General features: G+C 40.2%; 1 protein-coding gene and 1 long non-coding RNA gene across 3 annotated transcripts; both read right to left on the reverse strand.

Moving 5' to 3' along the window:
• Positions 1-728: 728 nt before the first annotated feature.
• LOC110536351 (uncharacterized) lies at positions 729-6,130 on the reverse strand. 2 transcript variants are annotated; one of them, XR_016484691.1, is made up of 4 exons: positions 5,979-6,130; positions 1,981-2,098; positions 1,738-1,877; positions 729-1,472 (listed from the first exon to the last, which is right to left on the reverse strand). It is a non-coding gene; the product is annotated as an uncharacterized LOC110536351 (long non-coding RNA). The 2 variants fall into 2 exon arrangements; XR_016484690.1 differs by lacking the exons at positions 1,981-2,098; positions 5,979-6,130 and having other exon boundaries at positions 1,738-1,956.
• Positions 6,131-6,970: 840 nt separating this feature from the next.
• LOC110536352 (RAB7A-interacting MON1-CCZ1 complex subunit 1) lies at positions 6,971-11,594 on the reverse strand. The gene is made up of 6 exons (XM_021622100.3): positions 11,464-11,594; positions 10,398-10,507; positions 8,884-9,030; positions 8,398-8,529; positions 8,168-8,282; positions 6,971-8,012 (listed from the first exon to the last, which is right to left on the reverse strand). Exons 1-6 carry the CDS (start codon positions 11,555-11,557, stop codon positions 7,777-7,779), a joined length of 834 nt encoding a protein of 277 aa, XP_021477775.1. The 5' UTR covers positions 11,558-11,594; the 3' UTR covers positions 6,971-7,776.
• Between the last annotated feature and the right edge of the window lie 1,046 nt (positions 11,595-12,640).

A 12,640-nucleotide genomic window follows, 5' to 3' on the forward strand; every position in this document is an offset into this window, starting at 1 on the left:
ACAGGGTTGCTACAGTACATTCTTGATTGTGTTTAGAAATGTGTGGTTTGAGTTTTCATTTTAATTTGTTTTCAGGGGGGGTCACAGCGCAACCCCCATGCCCAAAACATAGTAAACCAAGCTGCAACTAGTCTACATTCTACAGCTTCCCCTGGCCCTGAGAAGCAGGAGCAGGCCTGCCCCATTGTGGTGTAAATAGGAACATTGTCCTCCCCCCATCAGACAGATGTGAATTCAGTTTAGTGTGCCAATACTGACCTCAGAGGAAAATAACCACAGAAAACTTGGAGTAGCATGTTGTACCATTGCCTGAGCCAGAGGGGTGTATCTCAATACTTTAAAATGACTTCCTGTCTCCTCTCCTTCCAGTCTGCGCTCATCTGAAAACACAGTAGAAGGAATACAGGTGCCTAGTGGAGAGATGTTTCACCTGTCCATTTCTTCTTCTTTTCTTGTTGTTTTTCATGGTGCAGATTAAGGAAGAAATGAAAGGTTTGGCCTGTGAACTACTGTTTGACTACGAAGCAAACGCCTTTCACTGTTCCAGACGCACAGCTCACCAACGTTTCTGTGCTGTGACCCACCGAAGGCTTTCAGTTGCTTTATAACAACTTGTGCAGTGGTAATTTAGAACATGAATTTAAACAATGAAAGAAAAAAGCATAATACTTTGGAGTATAAAAAAATTATAACTTATATGAAAGAAATGAAAAAAAATTGCATGATTTGCTGAAATAAAGGTATAATTTTTTTTTGACCCATAATTCCTTGTCACATCAATATGATTCTAAATGCTTCTAAACTACGCAGTAGTAGTAGAAGAAAAGAATGTGATAACCAAAACCCTTTATTATCTTCACTAAAGTACCATAGCTACAGTTAAACAGTAGTTCTCTTCACTTCTGTTTTGTTTCACAACCCACTATTTATTCACAAAAAAATTACTACAGGGTTATTAAATAATATTTACCCAATAATGACTTTTTCTTTTGCGATTCATTGAAACAAGGCACATCAGAGGTAGAACATTCCTTCAGAAGCATTTGTGCTGAAGATAGCTATCTGTCTAAGGAACTACAGCCTGAGACCTGAGACCACAGCCCCCCAGCAGACAGGATCCTCTGACAGATAGCTACAGCCTGAGACCAGAGCACCCCAGCAGACAGACAGACTACATAGACCATAGACAGACAGACAAACAGAGAGACTACATAGACCATAGACAGACAGACAAACAGACAGACAGACAGACAGACAGACAATCCAGGGGTTAGGCAGCAGGCACAGGCAGAGCCTCTGTGCAATATCTACACTGGGGGTCCTGGTCTTTAATCTAGCAGTACTGGGACTAGTGGTTCTGATTGGGTCTGGTTCCTCTCTGGACACAAAAGTCAGGACAAGGAGGGTTCCGGAGGATGAACACTAGGCAGGGTCCACCAATGCCTGAATCTAAGACGCCTCCCCCTCACCACCTAATAGAGACAGAATAGGGTAACAGGGTAGATTTGTAGAGATGTTGCCATAAACAACTGCATCACTTTTCATTTGTGGCTTGACACATAGACACATCCAGTAATACAAAATGAGATTGGAATACAGCATATCACTATTACATCGTGTGTCACATATGCAAAGTGAGCATCTGCTAAATAACCGAAACTCCTGCAGGAACGAGGCAATAAGGCTCTAGGGTTGCAGATGCAGGCTATATTATGGAATGGGGGGCCTTGGTCTCACCTTTCACTGGATTTGGTCCTGGAAGGTAGCCTGGTGGAACGAGCCTGATCTTTCCCTGGATCTGGTCCTGGAAGGTAGCCTGGTGGAACCAGCCTGATGTTGCGATAGCTTGACAAGATTATCTGGCTGGCAACAAGGGCCTAGGAATAGGAGCAAGTATGAGGAATGTGTTGGAGTCTTGGTGTTACCTCTTCCTGTCTCTGCATTGGCCACATAGATGAACTCATCCACCTCCTGACATACTTCCTGGACCTGAGGGGCGGGACTGAAATATGGCTGTCCTGATTGGTCCGTTCTTTCCAGGATGAAGAGGTTACTGCTGAGACTCTGCTGCGTCACACTGGCTCTCTTCCTCCCCGCCCTACACACACACACACACACACACACACACACACACACACAATGATAGACATATACACACACACGTAACCATATGAACGCAAGGTGTACATTACCTCAAATGGTAACAGACAGTACATTTCAAATCAATCAGAGGAGGACTATAGTGAAAATAGTAACCTAATGTTTCTTACTCAACTCATCATCAAACCTTTGATTAGTGGAATCAGGTGTGTAGTGCTAGGGAAAAAATACAAAGTGTCCCCCTTTGATTCCCCAGGATCAGGATGAAGGAACACTGCACTAACCTGTTGGTGGAGTAAAGTGAGAATGTTGTATTTTTGCTGAACAACATTGCTTTTGTTTAGTTAGTAAGCTGCAGAAAGATATATTCAAAGGCTTTAGGTGCGTAACCACAGCATGGAAGTGTTTGGCAAGAGAGCCCCCTTCTGGTTGCTAATTACTTCTGCAGGATGGTTTAAATACGTTTCACCATACCTGTACAGTACTAATCTTCTTTACTCAGCATTGAGCTGTTGTGTTTGTTGTGAGCTAACAAAATGCAGGTAAGACCAATATGGTGGATGTCTATTGTAACTGTGTCAATTTTGCTTATCACATACAATACCAGTCAAAAGTTTGGACACACCTACACATTCATGTTTTTTTTTACTTAAAAAAAAAAACCTATTTTCTACATTGTAGAATAGAAGTGAAGACATCAAAACTACGAAATAACATATATGGTATCATGTAGTAACCAAAAAAGTGCTACGTGTCGGCAACATTAACTTGATTGACCATGTAGGTCATGTAACTGTTTGTTACATGCAATATGCTTTGTGGACACCACCGGACAGATGTTTCTCTCCAGTTTTGTAATGAAACAAAGGTGTGGTTGAATTTATTCTGCCACTGTGTCTTCAGCCTTAGGCATAAATCCAACGTTCCCTTAATAGTGTTCCCGGCACTGAGCAAATTTCAAGTCTGCTGAGCTCAAACTTGAACATTGTGAAAATTCTGTGCAACTTCCAGCGCCCGTTTACTGTGAACAGTGAGGCTGTACCCACTTTAATTTACAGTTTCTGACAGTGGTCAAGTCGGCTACTATGGCTATTTAATAATAATGTAGGCCTACCAGAGTGGCCTCCCATTAAAAAAAACATAACATTTTAATATGGAAATAGCGGTTCTATCATTCAGCCTACAGTAGCAGCCAATGTGTGGTGTTCAACGTAGGCCTACATTCCATGAGTCTTTTGAAAAAAAACATGCAAGGCTCAACATTAAACTGTTTATCCACTTGTCCTTCAGATAAGGAGGTGACTCAAAATATTGTGTTGTTTGATGCAAGAAACCACTTTACAAAATAAAATGCATTATTATTCCCATACCATTATTACAGAGAATCAGACAAATGATGCTACCTTCTGCCTATTGTCTACTTAGCTTATTCAAGACCGTCTCAAAATACAACACCACCCCTTAAAGACAAAAAAAAAGCTCTTTACCTGACTCCCTTTTCAAAGATGTCTAGAAATGCACATGTGTTGTGCCCATTTCTGACTACAAATGGTCTATAACTGGTCTAATAACTCACTAACTAGCAAAGGATATGAACAAATATGCAGCTCTCGCTTTGATCTCAAAACCAGCACATTTACTCATGACCTATCATGCTGTTTACACAGTCCAGTTCAAAGAAAATGGCACAGATCCATATATGGCAATGGTCTATTTGCATATAGGCCTAATGCAGCTCTGATTGGTTCTGCCACACTGTTTTTTTATATATAGATGCAATAGAATCATATTCCGATGCGTTCTGCCTACAACAAAATAACTTGCATAGCTTGTTTTGTTTTCGGGTATGTTGCATTGAAAGTGGCTAATTTTGCATTGATTCGACCACAATTCCCACAGTAAAGGCAAACATTGATAGTGTTAACTGGAAGAGTTTTACTGGGGGAGCTCAGGTAATATAATTATGTGCACAAGCATAAATCACCGCATTTGTCATTTTAGAACCGTCCGAATCTGCCACGTCAGTCATTTTTACTTGGCCGGAAGGTTATTATCTCAGCCCTAAAAAACTATTTTTTTCCGACAAACTCCAAGGTCCTCTGATAATACTTATCCCGTGCAAATCGTCATCCCCGTGTTTTGAGGGATATTACAGTTGAACAGGTGCTGCACCCAGTTTGGGTAAGAACAAATTGATGCTTAAAGCAAAGTGCTATGCACATAGCCTATAGATGAACGATCTGTTCTGTAATAGATCAACCTTCCTAGTGCCATCCTTCTCTTTTAAAAGATGAGGTGGACGATATCGTGTCAATTAATTGATACATTGACAAATGTCAGTTAATTAAATATCTGCGTAGGTTACAGTTTACGGTTCTTATTGATATGCATTATTATTTGGACTTTCCCTAGACATATTAAATATCTTCACACCTAGAAGAGCCTCAAGGCTTCCGTCATAATGGTCAATTGTGAATGCGGAAAAAAAAATCATGACGGGCAGTTCGGTAAAACGAATCCCGTCGGAATCGCCTTCTCGAAAAACAGACATACTGGGGTAATAATTACATAACCGAGGTTCTATAGCAATACTTCCGAATATGGCTTAAGGGGGAAAATTCTATGAAGTTCAATCTCGTCCTTTGTGCAGGTTGATATTTCCTCTGTTCCGCGCTCCCGGTAACGTTGCTTATTTTTATTTTATTGAACTAGGCATGTCAGTTAAAGAACAAATTATCATTTACAATGACGGCCTAGTATGTGACGGTGGCAAGGCATGTTAACTAACAAAATAATAAAGAGCAAACAACACTTATCTCAACAAATAGGTTGTAATAAGGCTTTTCCCCCCTGGCTTCACCAGTGATTTTACCCACGAACCGCTACTAGTTCGCATATGCAGATTCATGGACCTTCTATATCCGGTTTGCATCCGGTTCATACAGATATATTAGAGCAATCAGAGTCAGGGTATGAGTCCAGAAACCTGCGTATTTCCCTCGAAAGTACGTAATCTCACGATTCCAAAACTATACAGATACAAAGTTAATTGTCTCACATCTCAGAAAATATTTGTAACCTTGTATTTCTTGTTGACGAAATTCATGCTTATGTTTGGTTTTTGAGCTGGCGCCCAATTGACTCCCATACAGTCCTTGAAGACGAGCTCTATGGAAATTAGCTTTCTGGGCAGGGCATTATTTAAACTGCAGTAACCATTGAGCATTATCCGGAAGGAGGTAAACAGCAACAATCTAGTAAATTCCTGATAAGGCAGGCGAGTTTCGGTGAAGTGGGTACCAGGAGTGATTGTGGAAGTCAAGTCGAGATAAGGTCAACAGTTAAAGAGAGAAGAAACCTCTGGGAAGGGAGGCCAGAGGGGCCGCCACATCGACCCTCTCTCTAACTACAGTTCTGTCTCACATACACACTACCACACCCATGAAGGTTCTAGACGTAGGCAGGGCCATGAGAATACCAATAAGAGGAAGACTGAATTCTTGCCAAGCAACATAGATGGATTGTTTATCTTAGTCATATATGGAGGTGACTCCGCTTATTCGGAAAGTGTAAATATACCGAACAAAAATATCAAAGCAACATGTAAAGTGTTGTCAACGTTGAGAACAGCGTGCCCCATAGTGGCAGTTGGGTTATGGGCAGGCATAACGAACACAACAAACACAATTGCATTTTATCGATGGTAATTTGAATGCAGAGATACCGTGATGAGAACCTGAGGCCCATTGTCGTGCCGTTCATCACTCACCATCGCCTCATGTTTCAGCTTGATAATGCACGGCCCCATGTCGCAAGGGTCTGTAAACAATTATTCAAAGCTGAACATTTCCCAGTTCATCCATGGCCTGCATACTCACCAGACATGTCACCCATGTTCGGGATGCTCTGAATTGACGTGTACGACAGTGTGTTCCAGTTCCCAACAATATACAGCAACTTCGCACAGCCATTAAAGAGGAGTGGCACATTCCACAATCAACAACCTGATCAACTCTATGCACAGGAGATTGCGCTGCATGAGGCAAATGGTGGTCACACCAGATACTGACTGGTTTCTGATCCACACCACTCCTTTTTTAAGGTATTTGTGACAAAGATGCATATCTGTATTCTTAGTCATGTAAAATCAATAGATTAGGGATTAATTCATTTACTTCAATTGACTGACTTCCTTATATGAACTGTAACTCAATAAAATAATTTGTTTTTGTTCAGTATATACGCTTGTGTAACTTGTATTTTGTCTCTGCAGCTATATGACCCAATGGGATAAATAAACTTGGCTTGAGCCTTTTGTAGTCGCCCATTTGAGTAATTACTATTTGTTAAGAACGTAACCGGGTAAACAGACCCAAAAGCCTGCCAGTGCATTTTCACTGGTGTATGAATGCTCTTGATCATTGATGCATTTCCTTCCACTGAAGCACCGTCTCTGAACTGTCTGAGACTTCGTATAACTACAGACTCCTTCCACCTGCTTTCGATGTGACAATAAGGCGTCTAAGCTATCCTCAATGTGCTAAACATTACTTATCAAAGCTCAAATCGGTACTGTGAAATAGAAGTTGAAAGCAAATCTGACATTTCTTGTTACCGCCATAGAGAATAGTATTTTTTATATCTGTGCCATTATAGTGTCTGTGACAGAATGGGCAGCACCATTATGGCTACAACCCATAGGAATCCCCACCCAGTTGACTACTTTAAAACGGCGGAAGCCCTCAATGGCGCTGCCCATGCTAAATCTGCCTTTTGACCACTAGAGGCCTCGATCATTCTGAGTTTACAAAAGTTCCCCACCTTGTGGAAGAGGTGCATTGTGGTTATTGTAGTTGTTTTTTACTACACATTTTAATCCAACATTTATTTTCAATGACATAAAAAAAAAAAAAAAAATGAAATGTTTTTTTTTCTTCCAAAAAGAACACAGAATCTACATTTAAATGCATACTATCAAAATATCAAAGTTCCTGTCACTGGGACATTACTATTTGTCCAAGTGAGGTCCATTTTTTTTTTAGAATAATAATAATAAAAAAAAAAAGAGATTGCATATTACAAAACTGATGTTAAAAAAAAATTAAAAAAAACTGTACATACTCAAAAATGGTCATGAATAATTCAGTCACCAACTCTGTGTATTCCCCATCTTACACCCCCCCCCATATATATTTATATATAAATGCAAGTAATTTAAAACATAACAAAATAATTAAAATAAATAAAAAAAAGTTGCTGTGCAATGTTTCATTACAAGCTAGATTATGATACATCTTCAAACAATACTTTATGTTTTTACAATTTATTTAGTTAATAATCTTATTAAATGTATTTATTATTCTACCACATTCTCAGAGCAAAACACATGCCCAACCAACAGTCTGAAATCTGGAAGATAAGTGCTTCTTGCAGGAGATGGGAGACTCACATTTCATTAACATCCCTCCCTACCCTAGCCCTTCATTCTTCACCTACCCTTGCCCCAAACTTCACCGCATCAGTCAGCCAGAGCCTTTCAGAACAGAAAGAAGTTCACCCTAGAAACTGATCCATCAGATGCCTCCTCCCGTAATGCTTAGCATTACAATGTGGGGTTTGATAATCTGATCCTAGATCAGTGCCTAAAGGAAACTTGTACCCATAGCCCTCCCTAGTTCACTGTAAGATACTTAGGATTTCCTTGGCATTCTCTGTGTTCCAGCCCTGGCCCTGAAGAGGGCCGTCACAGACAAGCACGTATTTGTGTAGGATCTGCGTCCCAATGTCCCGGAAGTGAAGCCGGTCCTCTTTGCGTTCCGTGGAATCCACGCTGCAGTCCTCGTACTTCACTGCCCAGAAACACATCTCCCCTATGTACATCATTGTCAGCAGGTGGGTGTCTGAGAAGATGCCTATTGGAAAATAAATAAAAACATAAATAACCATGTTTTTTCATCCCTTTATGAGAAACTAAGAAAAGGTTTGTCTTGATAATGTCAAAACAAAAATGTAACATTAACAAAATAAACAAGCCACAACACATGTATAACAGCGGTTCTATGTTTACCTTCAGCCAGGAAGTTGGCGGTAGCAGAGTCGTGAAACACCACCCCATCGTTGAGCTTCACGGAGTTCCTCACCTGCAGCATCCTCATCAGGTAACGTACACCCTCCTGAAGACACTGAAACCAGACAGACAACACTGCATGAACAACAGGCATAAGGAATCCAACTCTAATAGTAGCAGTTGCACTACAATTCAAGTTTGGCCTTCTATGTAAAGTTAAATGGTCATACCTTGAGGAAAGTGGCTTTGTTCTTCTTGATCCACTGCTTGCGTTGGTGGAGTGTGTGGCAGTACATGTAAAGCAGTGCTCCACGTCTCCAGTAGAGGCACTCTAACACCTCTAGCCCCAGCACTGACTGCACCTGGAACAGGGACAGCTGTCACTAAACAACAGTGTGCGTGTGTCACCGGAGGATGGTGACACCTTAATTGGGGAGGACGGGCTCATGTTAATGGTTGGAGCTAAATAAGTGGAATGGTATCAAATACATCATACACATGGTTTCCATGTGTTTGATACCATTCCATCCACTCCGTTCCAGCCATTATGAGCCGTCCTCCCCTCAGCAGCCTCCACTGGTGTGTGTGTGGTGTGTAAATCTGCTGTTATTTTCATGTAGTGAACAAAATACTCAATGCATAGGGTATAAGGTCCTATGCACATGCATTGCCCTTTAAGAGCAGGCTGAATATCTTTTGCACAAAGACACACACACCTCTTGGGCCGGGACCAGTCTACCGGCCAACACCTCTGGCTCTGTGAGGTCCTGCAGCAGCTGTTGGATCTTAAAGGGTGAGCAGTCCTCTGGAAACTCCTGGTCCACCAGCTTGTTTTCCTCATAGAATGTGATGTCCAGGATCACCTACACACACACTAGTGTCATTCTTTACTTTTAAAAAGGCCCAGTGCAGTCAAATGTGATTTCCTGTGTTTTATATACATTTCCACACTATGAGATTGGAATAATACTGTGACATTGTGAAAATGATAATTCCCTTTAAGTGTAAGAACTCTGGTGACATCACCATGCAGTAAATTAGTTAATATACCAATAAATAAAAAATAAATAAAAGTTCCAAATCTCTGCCAACAGCTAGTTTTCCCCTTACCACTCAGACCGTCTTAGAACAATTCTTGCTTGAGAAATTATTGGCTAAGAAGCTGTTTACCATCACAGTAAGGTACTTTAATGTTACCGATAAATTAATTGATAAAAAAAGAAACGGCTACATTTAACACAAATATGATTAAACAGTAATAGTTTTGCAATTAATCTATTCAGCCATGCTCTTTCGCAAAAATGTATGACAAGAGTAACATGGTCGGCCGGCCTTCAACTCTAATGCAGGTGAATTGCAGACTTCTTCCACAAGCTGTGGGCCAACAACCTTCAATAAGACAAATGTCTCCGTCTCTCCAACAGGCTGTCTACAACTCTGCTATGATGGGTGTGGATGATGCGGATAACTCAGACAGACCGTGGGTTGGGCGTTATGTCAATGTCATCAACAGGACAAGTCACTTGGTTCATCATCAGCACTGCACTTTGAAGTTGGAATTCTAATATTTTGAACTCTTCTAGATTTCCACATTTGTGGAATAATCCCACTTTTTAAAATGCATCTTTGCGTCATTTCTTCATTTGAAAGTAATCACTGATTTTCTACGCTCTGACAGGTGAAAGGATGAAAAAAACATTCCATTCACTATCAGAGCAGTGATTGGGCTACTTCAAGGACATGAGGAAGGGTGCATTTAAGTCTGTCAGTCTGTCACAGAGGATAGTGGTCAGTTGAAAGTTCCCGCGTCAAGGAAGGACAACAAGTGTGTCGGCTCTTTCACACCTTCAGACTCGAGTCATTGGATGACATGAACGACTTAAAATAGAATACTGTTATCCTATTTCAAAACAGCAGGTGGAAGAACTACTTGAACACAAAAGGACACTTTGCTTGCCACGTGAACCAGCCTGGGCCTGCCATATATCACCAAAACAACAAATGTTTGGTTCTACGAGGCTACCTATTTGCAACTAACAAGGCCTGAACACATGAAGTCTACCATTTACATCCAGGCCACTTGCCTGCCTACCTACCTGGCTGAACAGGATTATCAGAGATGAAGGCAACTTGGATGGTATGGTATGGTAACACATTTGAATTCACACAAAGCCTAAAACATTTGGTCTAGTATCTAGCTACAACATTAACATTCAATGAACTGCAATACCTGAGTGTAATCCTGAAGCAGTTTAGGCAGACTGTTACTTTCCCCCCCTTGTCTGTAAAAGCTTTTCAACTTGTCTAGTATCGAAGAAGCATTCTGTAAATAGTCATCATCTAGGAGAAAATAAAGTTGTTTAATATGTATTACAGGTCTAACTTTATGTCCAAACATTACATCTCATGCTTACAGAGTTTAATGTATCATTTAACGTGTTAGTTTAAAAACACACTGATCATTTCTATGACTTGTTGATAATGTGTTTTACAGTGACATGATAATGGCGTAAAATGTAAGGAGCTGCCCCTTGAGATAGTCAATAAAGAAGATAATCTAGCCATGTCCATCCGGCCACCATTGTACACAGTATTATGACAGTCTAGACTAGAGTTGACAAAATCAAGTTCATTGGAAAATAATTGTTGGCCAGTAAGCCAAGAACGTACACAAAGTGGAATACTTTTAGATACCTAGCTAATACATCCCAGAATAGCCTAGATAGATTGTTTGACCAATCTGCAATAACATTATGCATTGAATGTTTGAAAAGTAACGGCTCAATACCCTAGCTCAGCATCTTTGTCGACACATTAACACCAGTTAGCCAGCTATCGCTAACGTTACCTAGCTAACGTTACTGTACCACATAATGAATTCAGTTAAATTCAAAACGGTTTTATTGGCATGGTAAACCTGTTTACATTGCCAAAAGAAGTGAAGTAAACAAACCAAATTTAAAACAATTAGCTAACTAGTTAGGTACCATGTTAGCTCGCTAACTAGCTAACGTGGCTAATCACATTAACTTTACCAGCAAACATAGCTAGCTAGCTAGCGAATGTATGCAATGAGTCATATTGTTTACTGTTGTTGTTGTTTCAACTCTGACTAGCTAGTTTATCTACCTTGGTCTGTGTGTTATCATAAAGTATTTCTGGTGATATGGTAACGTTAGCTAACGTAGCTAACTAACTAAGCCAGATGAGAAGAACTTTCAACTGAACAAACTGAAGGTGCATCGACATTAGCTACCTTTCATTACAAATGATTGTTTTAACAGTGTACACCTTACCTTGTTTCTCGGTTCTGAGGCTGGCGCACTTATTGTCCAACTCAAAAATCCTTCTCTCCAGTTCGAACGCCTGTCTTCTGCAGTCGTCGGCCATGACTAAAACACTGTCACGTGACGCTATGACGATCCATTCACATGGTGAACGTGTTTATTTTATTATCTGGGGCAGGTTTCATGCCACTATTCTAAAATCCGCATTAAGAAAATATGATAGTTTTCCCATCAAACGGATTTGTGCGTTGTGACGTATAAACACGAAATGTACTTTTTAATTACGTTTTCATGAACCGAATAAAAATCTAAAATTAGTTGTGCTTCCATTGCATTTTCGACTCTACCTATGGTTTTGGTACATAAACGGTTGCGTTAAATAGCAAAGGTGCCTACATGTGCTCTTGCCAACAGTTTGCAGATAGACTACAGTGCGGCTAGGATGTGTGGGTAGGCTCCTCTACATGATGAGATTATTATGGATAAGAGCGAGAATATTTGTATTCGTCAAACATCGATCATCATGTTACCAGAATAAAACCATCGATATGTATTGTAAAGGAGCATCACACTCATCACCATGCACTTTCACCACCATGTGAAGTTAATCATAACGTATTCTTCTATAAAATTATGGCTGTCTGCGAACACACGTTCATCATAATTTATGTAACCTGTTGCCTAATAAACTGTATGGTTACCCAAATCGTAATGCGAGAACTATCATCGTGTGTCTCCAAATTTACTTCGATATATGATGGTTATTATATAAATATTTGTGCATAATGGAGTTTCCACCTCCATATCTTGCATAATGTTTTGTTTTGACGACATTGGGAAAGATCACCGAAATGTACTTTAATCGCATAAAAAGGATTTGATGGAAACCTGGTTAGTGATCCAATACATGTTTGCTCCAAATATATCAATTTATTTGTGCCCTCTGTCAATTGCAAATCCATACTTTTTCAATAAACCTTAATGAAATACACCCGCCGACTGTTTTGCGTGTGCCAATTGAATCTCAACAAGGAAACAAACTGTATTTGATTGGATTTCAGCAAATAAAGCACGCAACGACAGAGAAGAAACATAGGTACAAGGTTAGCGTTTCATATAAACTCAGCAAAAAAAGAAACGTCCCTTTTCAGGACCCTGTCTTTCAAAGATAATTAGTAAACATCTA

The sequence above is a fragment of the Oncorhynchus mykiss genome, chromosome 11 (assembly GCF_057628025.1).
Source record: "Oncorhynchus mykiss isolate SJ-2025 chromosome 11, ASM5762802v1, whole genome shotgun sequence".
Lineage (NCBI taxonomy): Eukaryota > Metazoa > Chordata > Actinopteri > Salmoniformes > Salmonidae > Oncorhynchus > Oncorhynchus mykiss.

Excerpts from the sequence above, each read along its gene's own strand:
- LOC110536352 (XM_021622100.3), bottom strand. The coding sequence starts at position 11,557 with ATGGCCGACGACTGCAGAAGACAGGCGTTCGAACTGGAGAGAAGGATT. Across the intron at positions 9,031-10,397 it reads TGCTTCAGGATTACACTCAG|GTGATCCTGGACATCACATT; the intron begins GTATTGCAGTTC and ends GTGTGTGTGTAG. Across the intron at positions 8,530-8,883 it reads GACTGGTCCCGGCCCAAGAG|GTGCAGTCAGTGCTGGGGCT; the intron begins GTGTGTGTGTCT and ends TCCCTGTTCCAG.